The sequence below is a fragment of the Pleurodeles waltl genome, chromosome 5, assembly GCF_031143425.1.
Source record: "Pleurodeles waltl isolate 20211129_DDA chromosome 5, aPleWal1.hap1.20221129, whole genome shotgun sequence".
Taxonomy (NCBI): Eukaryota; Metazoa; Chordata; class Amphibia; order Caudata; family Salamandridae; genus Pleurodeles; species Pleurodeles waltl.
Genome location: NC_090444.1, coordinates 1252950822 through 1252975587, shown reverse-complemented (window position 1 = coordinate 1252975587; position 24766 = coordinate 1252950822). Strand labels below are relative to the sequence as shown.

At 48.0% G+C, this 24766-nt stretch overlaps 1 protein-coding gene across 5 annotated transcripts in view; it reads right to left on the bottom strand.

Annotated features, from left to right (window-relative positions):
• Positions 1 to 24766, bottom strand: part of ANKRD6 (ankyrin repeat domain 6) — a 751904-nt gene that overhangs the window by 81007 nt on the left and 646131 nt on the right. For all 5 annotated transcript variants that reach the window (XM_069235495.1, XM_069235494.1, XM_069235496.1 and 2 more), the window contains 2 exons: positions 5232 to 5414; positions 2914 to 3066 (listed from right to left, as the gene is read on the bottom strand). In XM_069235495.1, coding sequence (XP_069091596.1) covers positions 2914 to 3066; positions 5232 to 5414 — 336 coding nt within the window. The remainder of the gene's footprint in view (positions 1 to 2913; positions 3067 to 5231; positions 5415 to 24766) is intronic.

Sequence of the window (24766 nt, the reverse complement as noted above, 5' to 3'; positions counted from 1 at the left end):
CTGCTGCGTCCTTCTCAATCAGGCTTCCACTGTGGTTATAATCCACCCTTACTGATGTTACTGACACCATTAAGGTGGTGGTAGATCAAGGAAAACGGGTCATGTTGCAGCATTCGACCTGGTGTCCCACTCCATTCTTCTACAGCAGCTGGAAAGTATAGGCATAAGGGGGATCCACATAGGGCTGGATCGGTTCATTTCTGTTGGACAGAAGCCAATCAGTCTGGATGTTATCTTGTGCTTCTGATCCTAAGCCTTTAAAGGTCAGTGTCTCCCATGGCTCTGCCCTGAGCCCAACGCTGTTCAACATTGATATGACCCCGCTGGCTGCACTGGTGGAATCCTTCGGCGTTCATGTTGTGTCCTATGCAGATGACACCCAGATCCTTCTTACTTTGGACAGAAACATACCAACTGCCTTAAAGCAGATTTAAGGCCTACCTCACGGCTGTGTTCCAGTGGATGCATCTTAGCAATCTACAATGTAACATATGCAAGACAGAAATATTGCTATTTGGCAAAGCTCCCCATCTAGAATGGTGACTACTGGCCCAATCTTGTCCCTCCCCCGCAACCATAACACGTAATCTAGGGGTGGAGTTTGACAACAGAATTTCTTTTGGCTCACAGGTGGATGGCATGGTACGCGTCTGCTTTCAACTTCTAAAATCTTCAAATACATTTCTGTACTTATTACTAGTGCAGCTTTAGAATATGATAATGCATGCCCTAATCACTTCTCTGCTTGACTATGTCAACTCTCTTTGCTGGGGCTGTAGGAAGCTGTCTCAGTGTGTGGTGGACACCCAAGGTATTACACCTTATACTGGGTCCAAGCAAACACCCATTAATGAGTGTTACAGTATCCAGACAGCCAGGGCTCTCAAGAGGTCGCTGTGGTGAGCAGCCAAGACTTACCTAGGAGGCATGTGAAGCACTTGCAATACCATAGTAGTCACACAGTCGCTTGTCACACATGAAAGGAACCACACAGTGTTGAAAAAAAATAAAGATACTTTATTATGGCACACCATACACCAGGTATACTTCCCTCTGGAAGCATGAACACAACAAATATACACAGGTAAGTAATCAAGAATAGCATAAATTAGCATGGTCCGTATAGTGGGGATAAACGATATACTAAAACAAAATGGTATCACCCACCAGAGTGTATGGTGTAGCTAGATAATCGCTTGGAGAGAAGGGAACCCCAAAAGGTAAGTATCTAGAAGATCCCCAGGGCCCAGATGCAGAGAGGTAAGTTACTCAGTTTTCCCATAGGGTAACGTGGGGACTGCGTGGTTGGAAATTGTAGAAGCAGGACAGGACCAGTGGAACCCAAGGGCAGATTCTGGGTGAAGAAGACCTGCAAAAGAAGGGGACACCGTCCAGTCCATGCAGGAGTGTGGGGAAGGAGCCAATACCCACCCTTCTGTACCTGAAGATCCAGGTTGACGATGAGGGATGAAGTCCAGCTGAGGGGTCCAGGAGCTGCAGAGGAGTCCCTGAAGTCACCTACGAGCTGCCCTTCGATGGTGGGCGGATTGCAGATGGGTTATTGGTCAAGATGCCCCCCAACAAGCACAAGCAAATGCAAGAGGAGCCTGTAGAGGTTTTGCAGAGCTGTAGAGGGCCAGCAAGGTCCTGGGTATTCGACCCTTGGAGGGGAGTCCAGGCTGTCCCTCAGAAGACAGGGGAGCTAGCAGAAGCAGTCAGAATCCCCACAAGCAACCCACAGGCATCAGGCACAGTACATCGCAGTGAGGCCCAATCAGCACACCTAAAGAGGAGTCCGACATTGCTGGAGCAGAAGAGAGGAGACTGTCCTTGCAAAGGTAGAGTGCTGGGGACCAGAGCTAATTGGAGCCCGAAAATCCCTTGGACCAGGAGTCAACAAGTTGCAGTGCAAAGGGATTCTGTCCTGAAGGAGAAGGCAAGGGCTCACCATCGCCCACGTTGGATAGAAGGCAGAGAGGACCCAGGTGATCCCTCAAAACCACCACCTGTGCTGGAGAATCTTAACAGATCTCGAGGACAGAGGATCTATGGATGCAGGAGAGTGATTCCTTCACTCCAAGGGAGATTCCTTCTTGCTTCTTGTGCAGCTGAAGTCTTGCCTACCCCCCGAAGGATGCACAGCTGTGGAAATGTAGCAGATTGCTGACAGGAGCCACAGAAATAATGTTGCAAGGATAAGTCTTCTCAGGCATTGCGGTCTTGTTCGCTTCCTGTGTTGCCCAGCAGCAGTTCCGGAGTCCAGGAACAAAAGAGGTCTTTGCAGAGAAGTCCTGATGGAATCTTTCACAACAAATCTGGGGACCCACCCTCAAGGCATTCCCTAAATAACCCAAAAAGGGGGTTTGGTCACTCTCTTTAGTGACCACCTATCAGGAGGGATATCTGTGGCCTGGTATGGTGCTCGTAAGAGTGACACCTTACAAACAGAGCTGATGGGTGGGCTTTTCTTTCTTTATCTGTGGCCCACCAACCCCTTGCGGTGGGCACTATTAAAGGATTCCTCACTGCCCTCCGGCTTCCCAGTTCTAGTAGAGCGGTCTATTTTAAACTTCTCAAAAAGTCCCTAGTTAGTATTCAGCACACTGGCAGCAACATTTGTTCACGCTCCAGGTCTGAGGGCAAGGAAAGTGAAAAATAAGAAATAAAGGTTGGAGCTTATATGTGGCTTTGCTTCATTATTTTTGTTGGTGGTAAGGAGCCAGCATGGAGCTGCAAAGTACCACCTACTGGTGCACGAGAGCACTGCTGAATTAAAGTGTCTGGATCCAGTTTGTCATTTAGGAAGTATTCTAAGTTGAGGAATCTGCGGTTAGATTGGATATTCACCAGAAAGAGTGTTTCTGAAGGTTAGTAGCTTGTTCATGTAATCATTTGAAGCTGCAAACTCCTTACCTGATGCTGATTTTTGTTGTCCATCTGTCCCAGCTTTGCATTTATCTTATCCTGGGCAGTGCCTAACTCAGCCTTCATCTCTTCCTTCGTAGCCTCCAGCTGGTTTTCCAATTTACTGATCAAGGGCTCACAACGGCATCCATTAATTGGGGCCTGGAAAACAAAATGAAATATTGCTTAAATAATTTGTTAGCTTATATAAGTAGTCGCTCACACACTGCTACCGCTCTGATAAAATTATTCAAGCAACCAATAAAAACTAAGAATTATTTTGGCATACTTCCAAAGAATGTATAATATTACAATAACAGATTATTTTTGTAACATTAAACTGCCTGGCTTTTGCAAACAAAATATCTACTCCTGAGGAAGATGAAAGCAGAAGGAACTGAAGGGGAAAATAAATGTCCAACAGAAGTAGTAAAAAAAGTGGTATGACCTCTCTTACCTCTTTTTCACTAATTCATCATGGGAAAATGTGCTAAATGGCACATTCCAAAACGTAACTATTCTCCTTCATTTGACCAAGGTGCGAAGGGGATGGTACCGTTACACACAGTCTTTTATTACCAATGATCCATTCACAATTTCACGAGGCATTTGATAAGCTGCCAAAGTGTTTTTTTGTCTTCCATCCTCTTTTTTCTTCCATTCCCATGCTATCTACTTGTAAAGCTTCAAACAACCATACAACAGTTCTTTAAAGATAGACCCATTGGCAATGCTTGTTCAATGGATGGGGAAGGGGATGAAGATGCTGACGCCACAGACAACTAACATTTGTTAATGCCTGGGTACATCAAACCTTGTTAGTGCATAAAGTCATTACTGACAGGGACCTTATTGCTGCTTTCTACAGGTTGGGCACATTAGCACATTGAAACATTAAAACTTCTTAATGGCGGTGGCAAGTTCATGCTTTTAATCCAGGGGACCATTCAGATTATGTAATGACAGAACCAATGTATTGATAGCTAAGCTAGGGACTGTACATCACCATCCCTGCCTGGGGTCAAAAAGGCTCAGTTGTATTGAAGGCATTACTCCTTATAAAGACCTGGGTCCCTTGACACTATCAGGCTGTTTTTTTTAAACAAAAAAATAGCAGACTTCACTGAGACTAACGTTAAGCTATCAGATAAAAAAAACAAGGTTTACCCATGCCACCATATTCTAGTGGCATGGAATTAAGTTGCATCCTTATTGATATGCCATTGTTATTTGTTAATATACAAATATCATGTATCCCTGTAAACACAACTCGCAAATGATTGTATAATAGGAGCGATCTGGAAAGACTATCTAACCAGAATTAATTCTTGGGTTTTTATATGAAACGACTATTAATATTTGGTGTTAAAATAACCCTGTTTTTTTAAATCCACATTCCAGGATTTATTTTTACCTTTGCAAAAAATATAGAATATTATTGCGTACTTTTGAAGAACAATTAACTAATCAATATTTTCCTTCATATGTGTGAATGAGTAATCTGTCAAATTTAAAATAATAATAATACTATTTAATGCTCCTATGAGTATAACACAAGACAAAAGAGATAATCGTATCAGTACAATGGTTTTGTAAAAATGACAGATGGTTCTTCATCCATCAGGGTGGCGGAGGACTATGGGGGTTATTCCAACTTTGGAGGAGGTGTTAATCCGTCCCAAAAGTGACGGTAAAGTGACGGATATACCACCAGCCGTATTACGAGTTCCATAGGATATAATGGACTCGTAATACGGCTGGTGGTAAATCCGTCACTTTTCCGTCACTTTTGGGACGGATTAACACCTTCTCCAAAGTTGGAATAACCCCCTATATCTCCTCTATCCTGACAGACTACTGACTGTCAGATACAGAGGTGACCGCCGTCCCAGTGCTCATCTCTGTACAAAAAGTTTGGAGGACGGCCACTGTTGCTTTTGATGGATGTTCAGATGAAAAAACAATGACCCCCACACTGTGGGAGTTTTCTCCCAAGGTATGGGAGGGGGGTTGTTATTTTTTTATTTCTGTCCCTCGCCACCAGGTTTTTTCCTAGTAGTGACAGGCATGGAAAATAAAACTTTACATAGGGCGGGCAATGTAATATACTTCCTCCAACCACCAGTTTTTCATCAACAGAGACAATGGAAGACTCTGCTGACAGAATACTTAAGGGCCATCTGTCTCTAAACCAAACGTTTGGCAACAGACTACTCACTTTTGTGATGTAGTACTTTGTCCGTCAAACTCTATATTGGGCCCAAAGTCTGGCAATATGTAACATGGATAGAATTAAATTGAACAATACACTCTTCCAGGTCACTCACCTGCATTACTCTACCATCTTTTCCTCTATAGAGCGTATAGAGCTGGTAGGCTCTGACCTCATGTGGTGGCAGAGGGGATGAGCCACGATGCCTGCTTCTCCTTTTGGAATGATGGCCATTCTGTGATGGACCTGGAAGATTCTGTTGGTCTGCAGGGCAGGTGGGATCAGAGAGAGCTGATGTCTGGAAAAAAAGGATATTCAAACCATAAATACAAAAAACACTCTTGAGAAGATTCAGCCAATTGTTGGGAAGTAACTTATTGGCATCATCGTTTCACAACCTCACATTAGTAGCAAAAAGTACTTTCAGAAACGACATTAGTACTCCTATTCAAAACTCTGCAGTGTGCTTGGTTGAGAGTCTAAGAAAAAAATGACTGTACCACTTAGACTAGAAATATAACCCATTAGCAACGTGGTGGTGAAAGCTCAATTTAGAGTTCTTTGTCTGGATAACAAATCTGCGCCATATTGGAACTGTGTATCTGATATAGACTTCTAGCTGCATATTCTTTCCAGGCATCAGACTGGATCTGGAAGATTATTCATGAGCAGTAACCCTGCATTCCGGTAGGTGGCGTCAATAGGCTCTGTGTGGTCCTCGTCATTATCTGCACAGGAAGTTGTGTCCTTAGCACCTATATAGGTGCCATCCAGGCGTGCTGACGTTAGTTCTTTTCTTCGGCTCTGCATGTTTCATCATCATCGTCTGCACTGGAACTGATGTCCACAGCACCCATGCAGAGGCCACCCAGGCGTGCTGATGTCAGTTCCTTTCTTTCCGTGCCAGCCACCGCAGATCTAGGAGGAGCTACCCCTTCAGTCTTTTTTGACTGAGCCTTTTTCAATGTTTTGTCAAAGCTTTTGAGGTTTACCTCCTGGTGTGGCAGGATGTCATCCAAGAAGGCAGGCATCAAGCTCTGTAGCACCTGTCACCAGCCGATGTTAGTGATGGACCCACACCTTGTTTGCTGTGGTGCCTTGAGCGCGACCACGACCCGAAGTCGTGCTCTGACTGCCGCATATTGACCCTAAGGCTTTGAGGAGCCACTCCCTGAAGCTCATGGCGGCCTGTCGTGCGACTCTGTGCCGGTCAAGGTCCAGGTCGAGAGGTAGAAGGGCCCGGGAGTGGTTGCAGAGTCAGAGGTTGTCGTCCCATTCCAAATCTTCAGGACACTCTGGTAGGCACAAGAAGAAAAAGAAGTCAAAGTGTGCTTTGACTTCTTCGCGTCTGATGGCCAATGAGACGTGGGAGCATCCACATTCTAGGTCTGCGCCTGGGCCAACTCCACACCTCCACAAATTTCCAGGAGCCGGAGCAACCCTGCCCAACTAAAGGAGTTTTATGACACCATGTGCGCCGTATTTGGGTGTCCTGACCCCTCTGACGTGCCTTTGGCACCGGCTGGTTCGGCACCAGCAGCTCTGGCCCCACTGCCAGTGTGGCCCCAAGGACCCACTTTTGGATCCAGACCGACATCTGTGTAGCCACGTCGACCTTCCATGGCCCTGTTCCCAATTATTGCGCTCACCGGCAGCACCATCCCCATTAGCTTCACCGACTCCGATACAAAGCCAGAGGGGCATCACTCAATGTCGTATCCATCACTGACAAAAGCACTGCCCCTCAAATCTGATCCTGAGCGCTATTCCTGTGGGCTTGGTATCAGGGAGGAACGGGAGGGGTCACTGGACCCTGAACTCTGAAATCCAGCTTTATAAACAGGATATGAACTGGTATGAGGGACTGGGTGTAGAAAGCTGCCTCTGGATATACTATATCAAAATGAAATATAGTGTGCACAGAGTCCAGGAGTTCCCCAAGAGACTTGACAGAGGCAATAATATTTGTGGTAGTGTGGTTGAGCAGTTAGGCTTATCAGAGGGTAGTGTTAACCATTTGTTGTATACACACAAGCAATATAAGAAACACACGTTCAATGACAACTCCAGACCAATAGGGTTTTATATAGAAAAATAGCTTTTTGTTACTTTATTACTACAACTACAAGACTGAGTTCAGAAGTAAATACAGTTGCAGGTAAGTACTTGGCACAGACATCAATGTAACTTTGTTTCACTTTAGTCAAGTAAACAGTTTTTAAGAAAACAAAGTATATCTATATTAAAAGTGGACACTGCCTTTTCAGAACAGTTCCTGGGGGAAGAAAATAAAGTACAGTTTTAGAGGTAAGTACACGACTTACAGTTCCAGTCTCTGGGTTATAGGTAGTCCACCGTTGGGGGTTCAAGTCAACCCCAAACACCCACCACCAGCAACACAGGGCCAGCCGGGTGCAGAGGTCAAGCAATGTTAACGTGGGCTCCTAAGGAGACGGGGGTACTTGGAATTCGGTCTGCCAGCAGGCAAGTACCCACGGCTCAGATGGCAGACCAGGGGTGATTAGAGGAGCACTGGAGGGGTCTCAAGTAGGCACCAATCCCACACCCTCAGAGGCACTGGGGTGACCAGGTGCAGGCTGCAAATAGGGCATCAGGTTTCTAATGAAACTTGTATGAGGGGACCCCGGGGGTCACTCAGGCGCGAGGTACAGGGGGTGTCTTGGGCAAACCACCAGTCAGACAGGGAAGTAGGCCGCCTGTTGATAGTTGCTGCAGCAGGTGTTGATTTCTCCAAGGTCTGGGGGCTGCGGGTGCAGTGGGTCCTTTGGTGTCGGTTATCTTAGTCCAGGTCAGTCGCGGTCAGGGGAGTCCTCAGGATTCCCTCTGCAGACGTCGTCGTGGAGGGGTGGAGAGGTCAACCCAGGGGGAACTTGGTCACCGTCGCCTGGGGGTCCTCTCTGGTCAGTTGGTCCACCCTGACTCGGTCGTGGGTGTCAGGTGCAGAGTGGTTAGGACTCACGCTTCTGGAGTGAGGTGGGAGTCCTTCAGAAGAGGTTTCTTCTTCTGTTCTTCTTTGGACAGGGCCACTGTCCACGGGAGTTCTTGATCCTCTGTGATGCAAGCGGTCCGCTTTCAGAGGTCGCTGGACCTGCAGTTCGCATCGCTTTTCTTCTGCAGGTTCTTTAAAGCAGGAGACAGGCCGGTAGGGCTGGGGCCAAGTCAGTCATTGTCTCCTTTCCTTCTCTGCTGGGGTTTCCACTATGCAGGCCTTCTTCTTCTTGTGAGGTCATCAGGAATCTGACTAGCTTGATTCAGTCTTAAATACAAGACTTAGAGGTGTTTTAGGGGGTTAGAGGGCAATAGCCAATGGCTACTGTCCCTGAGAGTGGCTACACCCTCCTTGGGCTCACTCCCTTTGGGGAGGGGAGCACATTCTTATCCCTATTGGCCCTGATCCTCCAAACCAAGATGGAGGATTCTGCAAGGAGGGGGGCACTTCAGCTCTGGACACCTTAGGGGTGGTCCTGGCTGAGGTGGTGACTCCTTGTTCTTCCTAATTATCCCTCTGGACTTGCCACCAAAAGTGGGGCTTTGCCCGGGGGCTGGGCATCTCCACTAGCTGGAGTTCCCTGGGGCATTGTAACATGAAGCCTGAGCCTTTGAAGCTCACCGCTAGCTGTTACAGTTCCTGCACGGAGGAGGTGTGAAGCACCTCCACCCAGTACAGGCTTTGTTTCTGGCCTCAGAGAGCACAAAGGCTCTCATCCCAGGGGTCAGAAACTTGTCTGCTAGTGGCAGGCTGGCACAGACCAGTCAGTCCTACACTAGAGGATTGGGTAAATTACAGAGGGCATCTCTAATATGACCTCTGTGTGCATTTTTTTAAATAAATCCAACACTGGCATCAGTTTGGGTTTATTATTCTGAGAAGTTTGATACCAAACTTCCCAGTATTCAGTCTAGCCATTATGGAACTGTGGAGTTCGTTTTGACTAACTCCCGGACCATATACTTAATATGGCCACACTGTACTTACAATGTCTAAGAATGGACTTAGACACTATAGGGGCATATTACTCATGCAGCTATGCCTTCACCTGTGGTGTAGTGCACCCTGCCTTAGGGCTTTAAGGCCTGCTAGAGGGGTGACTTACCTATACCACAGGCAGTATTTTGTGTGCATGGCACCCTGAGGGGGATGCCATGTCGACTTTGCCTTTTTCTCCCCACCAACTCGCACAATCTGTAATGGCAGTGTTCATGTGTTAGGTGAGGGGTCCCTTAGGGTGGCACAACACATGCTGCAGCCCTTAGGGATCTTCCATTGTCACAGGACCCTTGGTACCACTGGTACTTTTTACAAGGGACTTATCTGTGTGCCACTGGTGTGCCCATTGTGAAACAATGGCACATTTTTAGTGAAAGAACACTGGTGCTGGGACCTGGTTAGAAGGGTCCCAGCACACTCTCAGTCAAGTCAGCATGAATATCTGGCAAAATGTGTCGGGGGTAACTGCAACAAGGGCCATTTTCCTACACTGGGTAAAGCCAGTGTCCTGGATACTTCCTCAAATGCTGGCATGCTTTCTCCCCCCACCGGTGCTACGGAGGAGCAAGCGTCTTTTGCACTAGTGGTGAGGAGGGCTGCTGAGGTCCTCGACCTTCAGTTGCCATCACCGGTGGTCAAAACTAATGTTTTGACATAGGTGCTTCAGCCTTGAGTATCCGCATCTGAACCACTCCTCTCATTAACGAGGCCCTCACTGATGTACTCTTTGGTACCTGGTCCAAACCTAACACAGGTTGTAGGAAGTTGGCTCTGTATGCACTATTTCAAAGTACGGAATAGTATGCACAGAATCCAAGGGTTCCCCTTAGAGGTAAGATAGTGGCAAAAAGAGATAATACTAATGCTCTATTTTGTGGTAGTGTGGTCGAGCAGTAGGCTTATCAAAGGAGTAGTGTTAAGCATTTGTTGTACACACACAGGCAATAAATGAGGAACACACACTCAGAGACAATTCCAGGCCAATAGGTTTTTGTATAGAAAAATATATTTTCTTAGTTTATTTTAAGAACCACAGGTTCAAATTTTACATGTAATATCTCAAATGAAAGGTATTGCAGGTAAGTACTGTAGGAACTCTGAATAATCACAATAGCATATATACTTTTCAAATAAAACACATATAGCTATTTCAAAACTAGACACTTTTCACAGTTCCTAGGGGAGGTAAGTAATTGTTAGTTCTTGCAGGTAAGTAAACCACCTACGGGGTTCAAGTTTGGGTCCCAGGTAGCCCACCGTTGGAGGTTCAGAGCAACCCCAAAGTTACCACACCAGCAGCTCAGAGCCGGTCAGGTGCAGAGTTCAAAGTGGTGCCCAAAACACATAGGCTTCAATGGAGAAGGGGGTGTCCCGGTTCCAGTCTGCCAGCAGGTAAGTACCCGCGTCTTCGGAGGGCAGACCAGGGGGGTTTTGTAGGGCACCGAGGGGGGGACAAGTTAGCACAGAAAGTGCTCCCTCAGCAGCACGGGGGCAGCCAGGTGCAGTGTGCAAACACACATCGGGTTTTCAATTGGAATCAATGGGAGACCAAGGGGTCTCTTCAGCGATGCAGGCAGGCAAGGGGGGGGGCTCCTCGGGGTAGCCACCACCTGGGCAAGGGAGAGGGCCTCCTGGGGGTCACTCCTGCACTGGAGTTCTGATCTTTCAGGTCCTGGGGGCTGCGGGTGCAGAGTCTTTTCCAGGCGTCGGGATCTGGAAGTCAGGCAGTCGCGGTCAGGGGGAGCCTCGGGATTCCCTCTGCAGGCGTCGCTGTGGGGACTCAGGGGGGGCAACTCTGGCTACTCACGGTTTCGTAGTCGCCGGGGAGTCCTCCCTGAAGTGTTTGTTCTCCACAAGTCGAGCCGGGGGCGTCGGGTGCAGAGTTGCAAGTCGCACTCTTCAGGCGGGAATCGCAGTTGTCTTTAAGTTGCTTCTTTGGAAACAAAGTTGCAGTCTTGGGTGAACAGGTCCGCTGTTCTCTGGAGTTTCTTGGTCCTTTTAGAGCAGGGCAGTCCTCTGAGGATTCAGAGGTCGCTGGTCCTGGGGGAAAGCGTCGCTGGAGCAGTTTCTTCAGAAGGGGGGGAGACAGGCCGGTAGAGCTGGGGCCAAAGCAGTTGGTGTCTCCGTCTTCTCTGCAGGGTTTTTCAGCTCAGCAGTCCTCTTCTTCTTAGGTTGCAGGAATCTGAGTTCCTAGGTTCAGGGGAGCCCCTAAATACAGAATTTAGGGGTGTGTTTAGGTCAGGGAGGGCAGTAGCCAATGGCTACTAGCCCTGAGGGTGGCTACACCCTCTTTGTGCCTCCTCCCAAGAGGAGGGGGTCACATTCATATCCCTATTGGGGGGATCCTCCATCTGCAAGATGGAGGATTCCTAAAAGTCAGAGTCACTTCAGCTCAGGTTGCCTTAGGGGCTGTCCTGACTGGCCAGTGACTCCTTCTTGTTTTTCTCATTATCTCCTCCAGCCTTGCCGCCAAAAGTGGGGCCGTGGCCGGAGGGGGCGGGCAACTCCACTAGCTGGAATGCCCTGTGGTGCTGTAACAAAGGGGGTGAGCCTTTGAGGCTCACCGCCAGGTGTTACAGCTCCTGCAAGGGGGAGGTGATAAGCATCTCCACCCAGTGCAGGCTTTGTTACTAGCCACAGAGTGACAAAGGCACTCTCCCCATGTGGCCAGCAACATGTCTCGAGTGTGGCAGGCTGCTAAAACCAGTCAGCCTACACGGGTAGTTGGTTAAGGTTTCAGGGGGCACCTCTAAGGTGCCCTCTGGGGTGTATTTTACAATAAAATGTACACTGGCATCAGTGTGCATTTATTGTGCTGAGAAGTTTGATACCAAACTTCCCAGTTTTCAGTGTAGCCATTATGGTGCTGTGGAGTTCGTGTATGACAGACTCCCAGACCATATACTCTTATGGCTACCCTGCATTTACAATGTCTAAGGTTTGGCTTAGACACTGTAGGGGCACAGTGCTCATGCACTGGTGCCCTCACCTATGGTATAGTGCACCCTGCCTTAGGGCTGTAAGGCCTGCTAGAGGGGTGACTTATCTATACTGCATAGGCAGTGTGAGGTTGGCATGGCACCCTGAGGGGAGTGCCATGTCGACTTACTCGTTTTGTCCTCACCAGCACACACAAGCTGGTAAGCAGTGTGTCTGTGCTGAGTGAGGGGTCCCCAGGGTGTCATGAGATATGCTGCAGCCCTTAGAGACCTTTCCCGGCATCAGGGCCCTTGGTACCAGGGGTACCAGTTACAAGGGACTTACCTGGATGCCAGGGTGTGCCAATTGTGTAAACAAAAGTACAGGTTAGGGAAAGAACACTGGTGCTGGGGCCTGGTTAGCAGGCCTCAGCACACTTTCAAATCAAAACATAGCATCAGCAAAGGCAAAAAGTCAGGGGGTAACCATGCCAAGGAGGCATTTCCTTACACAGGTGCTCTTGTGAACAGGACTATCAACAGTTGCTACTGCCCCACCTCAGAGGGACCCAAGATTCCTCACACAACACCCCACCCTTAAGAGCTTGGTGGTCCAGGCTTCCTCCTTTCATGTCAATCCTAACAAATTCCTTACTGCTCCACCAGAGAGGGAATCCAAGAGGTTAGAGACTCTTTGGAAAAAGATGTTTTCTTTTGTGAGCCTAGCACTGAGGTCTTTGAGCACTGCATGCCTCTTGGGCCGCTATTCCTGTGACCTGAGGACTGTGACTGCACAAGTGCTGCCTACAGTCCCTGGCCGTGCTCTCCCAAGCAGTAGCAGATGGGAGAGATGCAGCAAAGTTCATACTCAGATGTGGACTCAACACAATCGACTTGCTAGGCAAAGCGGTTTTGTCAACAGTGTCTAGGTACTGCTGACTCTTTGTGGGATATCATGTCTTCTTTAATGAACGTGCCCTTTGATGGTTTCAGTCTCTTTGGAGGCAAAGCGGACTCAGCGCTTAAGAGGTTTAAGGACAGTCATACTACGGTACGTATGGCTACTGGGCTTATCTTCCAGCCCATGCCATCCCCAGACTGCTTTTGGCCCCTTTTATGGCTACATGCCAGTTCCCACCCACTCAACATGCCATACATGTTCCCCAGCCCTGGAATGGCTTAGGGCGCGGTATCCAAAAGCCGGGTGGTTCAGACAGCCAAAGGTCTGTTCAGTCCACTACCCCTCCCGCAGCTGCAGCAACCAAGCCCTCCTTATCTGCCGTTATACCATCACTGGCACCCAGCTGGGACACGATCTGTCATTATTTGCCCTACTGGCAGTTCATAACAACTGACAAATGGGTTGTGCAGTTTGTCAGAAAGGGCTATTCCTTCCCCTTCCTGACTACTCCTCCCCTCCCTCTGTCTTCATCTCAAGACAGGCAGACCGACACAAGCATTTTCCTTTTGACATGCTCCATTTTCACCTGACTAGCACCCTCTGAGTGTTCACCAAGGTGATAGTGGTGGTTGCAGCTCATCTGCAGAGATCAGGGGTGTCAGCCTTCCCCTATGTCAATGAATGTCTGTAAAAGGAAGGCTCGTCCCAGACTGTCGTCTCCCACCTCGAGACCATGGCGATCCTCCTGCACTCATTGGGTTTCACTATAAAACGTGCCAAAGCCACACCTGACTCCCTCTCTGATGCTCCCTTTCATTGGAGCTGTTCTGAACATGGTGCAGTTTTGGGCTCATCCTCCTGAGGGATGAGTCCAGGATATTCAGACTATTATTCCGATGTTTCAGTCTCTATCCTGGATTTTCGTGACACTGACTTTGAGGCTGTTGGGACTCATGGGATTCTGCTTATGACACATGCGTGCTATGCTGTGGGACCGTAAACTCCAATGGGCACAGAATCAGGGCAATCTCTCCAACATGGTCCAAATCTCGAAGGGAACTGCAAAAGATCTGTGTTGGTGGTGGTTAACGAATCTCATGAGGTCAGTGGCAGATCCCTGTCCCTTCCCCAACTAGATCTCACAGTAGAAACAAATGTGTCCTCCTAGGATGGGGCGTTCATCTTGGAGAGGTGGAGATCAGAGAACTCTGGTGGAATCTGGACTCCACATCAATCTGCTGGCAATACAGGGTTTCCGGCTGACACTGAAGGCCTTCATACCTTCTATCAATGGGAAGCTAGTGCAGGTGTTTATGGACAACACCGCCATCAAGTGGTACTACAAGAAACAGAGCAGGGTGGGGTCGTTGACCTTATTTGAAGAGAGGTCTTGCATCCCTGAACATGGATGGAACGTCAGGGCATTTCCCTGGTGATTCAATCTGGCGGGCTCTCTAAATACCAGGTTTGATGAACTGAGCCATAGATGCTTAGAGGATCACAAGTGGCGTCTCCATCCGGCCATAGTGCAAGGTCTCTTTCAGCTGTGGGGAGAGCCTTGGTCAGGTCTGTTCGCCTCTGCCGAGAAGCACAATGTTAGCAGTTTTGCTCGCTGGTCTTTCCAAGGTGACTCTTGTTTGGCCTAGAATGGAGCTCAGGCCTCCTGTGTGTCTTTCCGCCCATATCAATCCTGTCCAGAGTTCTCAAGAAATTCAAGAACGACCCCGCCCAAGTCATCCTTGTGGCACCAGACTGGGCATGGACAGTCTGGTATTCCGAGCTACTGAGCATGGCAATCAATCCTCCGATCAGGCTACCCCTTTGAGAGGATCTTCTGTTGCAGCAGCAGGGGAAGGTTTTCCACTTGAACTTGTCTAATCTCAGCCTTCTTGCTTGGAGATTAAGTGGTGACAGTTGACAGCCTCTGATCTTCCTCCTGAAGCCTGTGATGTTATCTTGGCAGCCAGGCTTTTTTCCACTAAGAAGGAATAAACTTGTCATTGGAAGACATTTGTGGCTTGGTGTTCTGACAGACATGTTGATCCCCCTTTCTGCTCCTCTTTCTCAGGTTCTTCTATTCATTCTCTCCCCTGCTGAGCTAGACTCTGCTCTGAGCACTCTTAAAGGTTATCTTTCTGCTGTCTCTGCATTCCTCCGAATGCCTGATCAGCCCTCTTTTTTCAAATCTCCTTGTGTACATAGGTTCCTGAAGGTTTATTTCATCTGTTTCCTCTTCTATCATGCCTCAGTGGGACTTGAAACTGATGCCTACATTCCTTATGTGTACTTCCTTTGAGCCGCTTCACAATTGTCCCCTGCAGTTATTCACCATCAAAAGAGCTTTCCTTGTGGCTATAACATCTGCCTAACGAGTTAGTGAGTTACAGATGTTATCATCTAAGCCACCCTATTTATCCATCCATCCCGACAAAGTGGAGCTTTGCACACTGGCTTCCTTTCTTCCAAAGGTGGTCACACCCTTTCATGTAGGTCAATCTATCACCTTGCATACTTCCTACGCTCCCCCTTACCCTTCTCCAAGGATGAGGAGTGTCTGTATTGTCTGGACATCAGAAGAGCATTGTAGGTCTACCTTGACCGCACACAAGAATTCCTGGTGGGACTGTAGGTTCTGGTTGCAGTACCCCCTCCACCGCACTATTTGTTTGGTTTTTAGATTCAACTACGACTGAAGTGTGCTAGGCTCCTGCTAACCAGGTCCTCAGTGCCAGTGTTCCTTCTCTAAAACAAGACACATGGGTCCACATTTATACTCTGTCTGTGCTTATTCAGCGCAAACTTAAATCCATATTTATATTTTGACACTAGTCTAGCGCCAAAATATTGGAGTTAAAGTCATTTTTTGGATGCGTGAAACCACCTTGCGTCAATGAGATGCAAGGTGGGCGTTCCCATCCAAAAAATGACTCTAAGACCCTAGCGCCTTATTTATCCTCCCGCACAAAAATGGTGCACGGGAGGGAGGCAGGCCTAAATAATGGTGCTAAGCCTGCTTAGCACCATTATTTAACGCCTGGGTCTGGGCAGGCATTAGGGGACCTGTGGACTCATTTCCATGGTCAAACACCATAGAAAGAGCCCACAGGTGCCCTCCCCAAGCCCAGGAACACTGACACCAGAGCACACCACAGGATGGGGGACCCCATCCCAGGTAAGTATTGGTAAGTATTTAAAAAAATGTTTTAAAGTGCCATTGGGGGCCCTGAAATGGGTCCCCCTACATGGCTCAGAGTGCCATGGCCAGGGGACCCTTGTCGCATGTGCTGGCCATTGGGGTGGTGGGCATGACTCCTGTCTCTTATAGGCTGGTTACTGTCATCTTTTTTTACTCTAAACACCCTAACGTCATTTTTTGGGTGCAAAACACCACTTTCCCATACCTCCACCCCCACACCATGACGTTACCCCACCCTTTGCACCAGATTGCACCATTCCATAAATTTGGCGCCCAGCTGGTGTCCTGGAATGGTGCGAGCCGGTGGAAATGCAGATTTGCGTCAAAAAGTATAAATCTGTGGTGTCCAGGTCACACCTTTCTAGAGAGGATGGTACAACTTCTCCCAAATCCAGAGACGGACTCGCTGAACAGGAGATGCTCTTAGTGCAACTAGATAGGAGAATTGGCCTGGAGGACAGGATCCTAGAAATAGAGAGGGTAAGAAAAGAAATGGGCTTAGCACCCATGAATGGTTGCAGCAATATTATAACTAGAGACTGAGCAGAGCACTTTGAACCTAAAATCCCCTAAGGGATTGCCCCCCCCAATATGAGGAGGCTGATGATATCACCAAATGGTTCACAGCCTAAGAGAGGGCCTGTGTTTCCATAAGACTTAAGAAAGAGCACTGCGGAACTCTCCTTTGGAACTGTTCTCAGGAAAGTGTAGGGATAAACTCCTCACACTGAATGAAGCTGATGCAATCTCAAATTATCTCATGAAGGCAACCCTGATTAAGGTATTTGGGCCCGTATTTATACTCCGTTTGCGCCGAATTTGCGTCGTTTTTTTCGACGCAAATTCGGCGCAAAACTAACGCCATATTTATACTTTGGCGTTAGACGCGTCTAGCGCCAAAGTATGAAGAAAGAGCGTCATTTTTTAGCGTGAACGCCTTCCTTGCGTTAATGAGATGCAAGGAAGGCGTTCCCGTCTAAAAAAATGACGGCGACGCAAATGCGTCGTATTTATACTCCCGGGCAAAAATCACGCCCGGGAGGCGGCGGGTCAAAAAAACCCGCATTTGCGCCTGAATTTAACGCCTGGGTCAGGGTAGGCGTTAAGGGACCTGTGGGCTCAGAATGAGCCCACAGGTGCCCTCCCCTGCCCCCAGGGACCCCCCCTGCCACCCCTGCCCACCCCAGGAGGACACCCAAGGATGGAGGGACCCATCCCAGTGAAGTACAGGTAAGTTCAGGTAAGTATAATTTTTTATTTTTATTTTTATTTTTTTTGTGGCATAGGGGGGCCTTATTTGTGCCCCCCTACATGCCACTATGCCCAATGACCATGCCCAGGGGACAGAAGTCCCCTGGGCATGGCCATTGGGCAAGGGGGCATGACTCCTGTCTTTACTAAGACAGGAGTCATGAAATGGCGCCTGGGCGTCGAAAAAATGGCGCAAATCGGGTTAAGACGATTTTTTAGCGTCAACCTGACTTGCGCCATGTTAAGACGCCCTAACGTCATTTTTTCCCCACGCCGGCGCTGCCTGGTCTACGTGGTTTTTTTCCACGCACACCAGGCAGCGCCGGTCTGATTGCGCCGTCTAACGCCATTCCATAAATACGGCGTCAGAATGGCGTTAGACGGCGCAATATTTTTTTACGCTAAACTGCGTTAGCGCAGTTTAGCGTCAAAAAGTATAAATATGGGCCTTGGTTTGAACACTGAAGAATATAGAATCAGGTTCAGGGAGACTCACAAAACCCCGAGTGAGTACTGGGTTGATGTTTGTGGGCCTTTCAGTGAAAACAATTGGTGGTTGGTTAAAGGGAAGTCAGGTATAATTTGATTATGAAGGAACGCCTATTAAGTAACTGTACTTCTGAGAAGTTGCATCAGTACCTAGTGGACCTGGGGCCAGTCTCTTCCAAGAGCTGGGGAGGAAGGCTGATCATTGGGTTAGAACTAGGATGTCCAAGACAAGGAGAGGGTGACCACAATAAAGAGTCAGGGTAGACCCTCCACCCCAAGAGAAAAAGGTGGACAACCCTAAAAATAAAGAAAAGGAATCTGCAGTAAAATCTTTTCAGGGGGTGGATCTCAAGACACCTCACAAAACAAAAGTGGGTACCAGGGTAAAAAGCTCCGACTGTAAGCAGACAGGGCATCAAACAAAGGACAGTGGCTTGTCCTAAAAACAAACCCACTAGTAAGCCTCCAGGGGTTGCCCATGTAGCCATAGGGGATGATTCCTTAGATGAGGAGGTCCTCTTAGCTTTTAACTAGAAGGTGGGGGCAACAGGTGAGTTGAAGATTCCAGAGGGGAGTAAACACCTTCACCACCTACTGGTAAATGGAATCCCAGCCACTGCCCTCAGAGATACCTGTGCCAGCCACACTGTTGTGCATGAAAGGCTGGTCCTCTCAAATCAGTATATCCCAGGTTAAGGGTTATACCGGGTTGGGGGTTGGGGAAGAGGGTGGGGTCACTGTTAGGCCTATGGCTTTAGTACCCCTAGACATAGGTGAGACCCTTAGTTGGAAAAGGGTGGTAGTCAGTACAGACCTCCCCTTTCATTGTCTCCTTGCTGATGACCTCCCAGAGGTTGGTCAGAGCCCAAAAGAAGAGCTGGTCCAGTACCAGCCCTCTTCCAATGATTCTGGAGGTGCTGCCCCTACAGTTAGTGCAAGTGGGCCCCAGAAGAAAAAGAAAGGAAAGAAGTGTAGGGAGTGTGGGTAACCAAGGTTCCAATAAGCCAAAGAGATTCTGCTCCAGTGAGGACGAACTCCAAAGATCGCACTGGTAAAGCCCAGCCTGATTCAAAAGACTTCCTGACAAGTCAGGCAACTGTTAAGCATGATTTGGTGGCTGTTCAGCTAAAAGAAAAGAGAATGAAAGAAGGATGTTTGCTACAGGATGTAGTAACCTCCCACTCTGAAACAGCAGAAAGAAGTCAGTAACTTATCCCCTTCACCTATGAGTGAAGAGCTAAAGGTGTGGTTCTGGGCAGTGACAGCTGTCAGTAGCCTCTGCTGGGTGTTTGCATTTATGGATGCACTATCAATGGCAGGGTGGTCCAACCACATGTCTAGGTCCCCTGACCCTGTTGGTCATGGTGAGGCTACTCCCTATGTGGGTAACCTCTTTGGGTAAGCTGGGGGCTGTCCTGGCTAAGATGGGGTTAGCAGTGGTGGACACCTCTCATCCCAAGGAAAGGGAAAAAGCAAATGAAGAACATTTTAAGTGGGGTCCTAACACTGTTGCAGTGGTTCAGTTTCCCAAAGGAAATGATAGACTAGGAAGACTCTCACAAATCTGGCTGATTTCTCCTGTTGACTCGGGTAGGGGCTTGTTTAAGGAGCTGGCTTCTAGTTGCATTATCCCACCCCCAACCGTTTTGCCTGGTTTTTAGATCCATCTTCGACTGAAGTGCACTGGGCTCCTGCTAAACAGGTCCCCAATGCCAGTGTTCCTTCCCTAGAGCAAGACAGCTGGTCGTTTGATCCCCAAGTGATGAGGCCCTTCAGCCCTGTATAAGCCCCTAGTTGATGGTACCATGTTTGGCATCAAATATCTCAGAATAATAAACCCCCACTGACACAGTGATGGATTTATAAAAAATGTACACAGAGGACACACCTATCAACTACTAGTGTGCCGATTGACTGGTCCTGACCAGTTCAGCCACCACAGACAAGTTTCTGGCCCCCCACAGGGACAGCAAGTACTCTAGAGGGCCTGAGACAACAGCCTGCACTGGGCAGAGATGTTACCTCCTCTCCCAAGCAGGATAGACATTTCAGGGCAGGGAGCTTCAAAGGCCTTGCCACCTTTGTAATGTGACGCAGGTCTCTGCAGATGGTGGAGATGACCAACACCCTTTTCCTGACCCCACTTTTGGCAGCAGCATAGGTGGGAAAAATAGTTTAATTAGGAGGAGCGCCCACTTCATGCCAGTCCCACCCCTAAGGTGGACGAGCTGAAGTGGACACTACTTTTCCAATTCCTCAATCTTGTTTAGAAGTAATTAGGCTACTAGGGTTAGGGTTATGCCCACTTCCCAGTGGAAGTGGTCATAAAAAGAATGTAGTCATCCTGAAGGTGAGTAGCCCATTGGCTACCCCCTGGCACTCCTTGTAACACCCCTAAATTCAGTATTTAGGTGGCACCCCTGAACCCTAGAACTCAAGATTCCTGACAACCTAAGAAGAGCCGGACACCACACAGTCAGACCAGCAGAGAAGACTGCAGACACCAATTGACTTGACCCCAGCCCTACCAGCCAGTCTGCAGACCTCGAAGATACTGCAGCCCAGCGACCTCCAAAACCTTGAGAGGACTGTCTGCCTTTGACAAAGACCAAGATCTCCAGTGGAAAGAAATTACTTTAAAGAAAAAGAGCTCTGCCTGAGGAACCAGGAAATCGCCTCCAGTCCCACCTCGGCACCCAATCCTACGACCAGATTCCAAGTGCCCCCCGGTCCTGTGAAGGTTCCCCAGTGCTTCTGCGAATCAGTCCACCATGGGATGACTCCTGCCAGACTCCACAGTGACACCTGCAGTCTCAACTCAAATCTGTCTCTGACAGCAACCTGCCTGGTAAGACTTTTCTGACACCCCTGCACCCAGAGCCCCTGGGCCTCGGGGAGCAGGACCAATGGTGCCCCAACGTCCCCCAGCATCTCTACTTACCTGGGCAGCTGTGGGCTGTCTTTGCCTAGCCTTCTGGCTAGAGACTACAGCTTGTTTCTGAAACCATTCTCCTCCATTGGATAACTTTGGGCACCCATCCACCCCTGTGCCGTGCAAGGTGTATGTCTGGTGGTGCCTTGTGGCCCTCCTTGTGCTTATCTCAACTCCATGAGCTCAGCCCCTAATCCCGCTTTACTCACCTGGAAGCAGCGCATCTTCAGTTACCCTCTGTCTCTACTGGTTAACATTGGGTGCCCGATGCAGTGTTGGCACTCTGCAACCGGCCCCCCCTGTGCTGCTGAGGGTGTAAGTTTGGTGCTGCCTTGTGGCCCCCACGGTGCTTACCTCAACCCCAGGAGACCAACCTCTTACACAGCTTTTACTCACGTATGAACAGCACTTCTTTGTTCACCCCTAGACATCATTGTCTCACATTGGACCCCCTTCTCCGAATTTGACCTCTGCACCTGGCCCCTCTTGTGTCACTGTGGGTGCACTCTTGGTACTGATTTGAACCTTGCTTAATGTTGACCTAAAACCCCGAAGACTGGGTTTGTAAGTTGAGTACTTGCCTGCAAAACTGCATTCTTGTTTTCCTCCCATAGGTTAACATTGAAGACTCTAAACATTGCACAAAGTGTTGATTTTTTTTAAACTAAAAAGTATTTTTAATTTAAAAACTGCTTATCATATAAGGATGTTATTTTTCTAATTTGGTCTCAGATTTATTCTTTTAGTGTCTTTTATTGCCCTGCGAGTACAACAAATGCTAATCACGATTCCTTGATAAGCCTAACTGCTCGCACACACAACCACAAATAGAGTATTACACCTATCTATTTCTGCCTCTGCAAACCTTTGAGGAGCCATTGGACTCGTTGCATGGTGTACTTCATTTTAGTGCACCATATAGAGTGCCAGCTTCCTACATGAATGATCAACTCTTCATAAGGTATGTCGGAGCTAAACAGGGGAGTGCTATGTAGAAAAGGGCAATCTCAAGATGGGTCATGCTCTGCATTAAAATCTGCTACACAGTGGCCAAGAAGCAACACCCTGAGGCCTTGCGCCCTCATTCCTCCAGAGCCAAAGCTGCGACCATTGCAGAAGCACACGAAGATCCAGTCTGGGATATCTGCGAGGCAGCAACATGGTTCTACTGCACACCTTTACCAAACCCTATTGCATGTCTAGAATTAGCCCACAGAGCCACCTCCAACGCTAGTATTGCTTGGGTATCTATTCTTTGGTGAGGGATCTTCAGCTAGAAATCTGTCAGATGAACAAGTTACTTACTGTTGGTAACTCCTTATCTGGTAGAGGTCATATCTAGCTGCAGATTCCTTACTGACCCACCTATCCTCCCCACTCTGCAAACTAATTTCTAGGGACATGGTGGTATCCCTCACAGGGCCCTAATTATCCACACCAGTTGTCAGTGTTCTTTATGACTCCAGGCTTCTGGAATGCAAAGTTTTAAAAAGAAACTGAAGTCAGCATGCCTAGGTGGTGCCTATATAGGTGCTGCGGCCTGACTTTTGGTGTGGAAGATGCAGACAATGCACGCAGAGCTGATCAACGCCACTTACCCGCACGCAGGGTTACTGCTCATGAAAAATCGTCCGGATCCATTCTGAAGCCCGGGATAATTCTACGGTAAGGAATCTGCAGCTAGATATATTCTCTATTAGATAAGGTGTTACTGAAGGTAAATCACTTGTTTATGCATCCACACATCTAGCCAAGATCCCTAGAGTTAAGAAAGCAGGGGCACATGACTATACCCAAAACTGAATTAGTCATTAGGACTATCATTGTTTGTCACTAACTGCTGCAAAATTATGGAATGCCTTCTTCAGGTAATTCATAGCATTTCTACCCACCTTAACTTTCATAAGGTAACCAAACGTCACTTGTTCACACCATGCAGTGTTTCATTTGCAGGAGAATAAGTGCTGGTGCCCAAAGCTCTGCTCAGAAGCTTGCAGCAAGCAAGTGCACACCCTTTACCCAGGCTGCGTAGTCCTGAATCCACCTCATGCCTCTTTAACCACCTACAAAGCACCTCCTGCCCTTTTAGATCACTCTTGCAGGTTCTCACTTTCTCCCTTTGTGACGTTTGTATTTACTTCGAATCTTGTGGTTCTAAAATAAATTAAGAAAATATATTTTTCTATATAAAAACTATTGGCCTGGAGTAAGTCTTTGAGTGTGTGTTCCTCATTTATTGCCTGTGTGTGTACAACAAATGCTTAACACTATCCTCTGATAATCCTACTGCTCGACCACACTACCACAAAATAGAGCATTAGAATTATCTCTTTTTGCCACTATCTTACCTCTAAGGGGAACCCTTGGACTCTGTGCACACTATTTCTAACTTTGAAATAGTATATACAGAGCCAACTTGCTACATACCCCAACCCCCCACACCGCCCACCCGACCCCCTCACCCACTCCAAAATACAAAATTACCCCAACCCCCACCCGCCCTAAAAATAATTACCCCAACCCCCCCAATACAAAATTACCCGGAACCCCCCTGGTCTGCCCTCCGAGGACGCGGGTACTTACCTGCTGGCAGACTGGAACCGGGCTCCCCTGTTTCTATTGAAGCCTAGGTGTTTTGGGCACCACTTTGACCTCTGCACCTGACCGGCCCTGAGCTGCTGGTGTGGAACTTTGGGGTTGCCTTGAACCCCAACGGTGGGCCACTTTGGGCCCAACTTTGAACCCTGTAAGTGTTTTACTTACCTGTGAACTTAACAAATACTTACTGCCCCCAGGAACTGTTGATTTTTGCACTGTGTCCACTTTTAAAATAGCTTATTGCCATTTTTGTCAAAACTGTACATGCTATTGTGATTATTCAAAGTTCCTAGAATACCTGAGTGAAATACCTTTCATTTGAAGTATTACTTGTAAATCTTGAACCTGTGGTTCTTAAAATAAACTACAAAAAAAAAAAAAACATCTATATAAACCACAGTACCCTGCCCTATCTGACATTTAGATGCCTTGATAGAGAGGCCTGCTGCTTGCAGGTCCTGCAAAACCTTCTTCAGGTGGACCAGGTGATCCTGCCAGCTGGAGCTAAAGACAGCAATATCATCAAGATAAGCTGCACTAAAGGACTCCAAGCCAGCAAGGACTTGATTCACCAACCTTTGGAAGGCGGCAGGGGCATTCTTTAAGCCAAAGGGCATCACAGTAAACTGGTAGTGCCCATCAGGTGTGGAGAATGCTGTATTTTCTTTTGCTCCTGGTGCCATTCTGATTTGCCAGTCCACTGCTGTCAAGTCAAAGGTACTCAAGTATTTGACAGCACCCAATTTGTCAATTAACTCATCTGCCCTTGGAATGGGATGGGCATCTGTCTTGGTGACAGAATTAAGTCCTCTGTAGTCCACACAAAACCTCATCTCTCTCTTGCCATCTTTTGTGTGAGGTTTGGGGACTAAGACCACTGGGCTACCCAGGGGCTGTCAGAGTGCTCAATGACTCCCAATTCCAGCATCTTGTGGACTTCCACTTTGATGCTTTCCTTAACTTGGTCAGACTGTCTAAAGATTTTGTTTTTGACAGGCATGCTGTATCCTGTGTCCACATCATGGGTAAACAGGTGTTTCTGACCAAGGGTTAGGAAAAAGAGCTCAGCAAACTGTTGTAGGACTTGCCTGCAGTCAGCTTGCTGTTGGCCAGAGAGGGTGTCGGAGTAGACCACTCCATCTACTGAGCCATCTTTAGGGTCAACAGAGAGGAGATCAGGGAGAGGTTCACTCTCAGCTTCCTGGTCCTCATCTGTAACCATTAACATGTTTACATCTGTCCTGCCATGAAAGAGTTTGTGGCGGTCCACATGGATCACCCTTTTGGGGGTCCTGCTAGTGCCTAGGTCTAACAGGTAGGTGACCTGACTCTTTCTCTCTAGCACTGGGTAAGGGC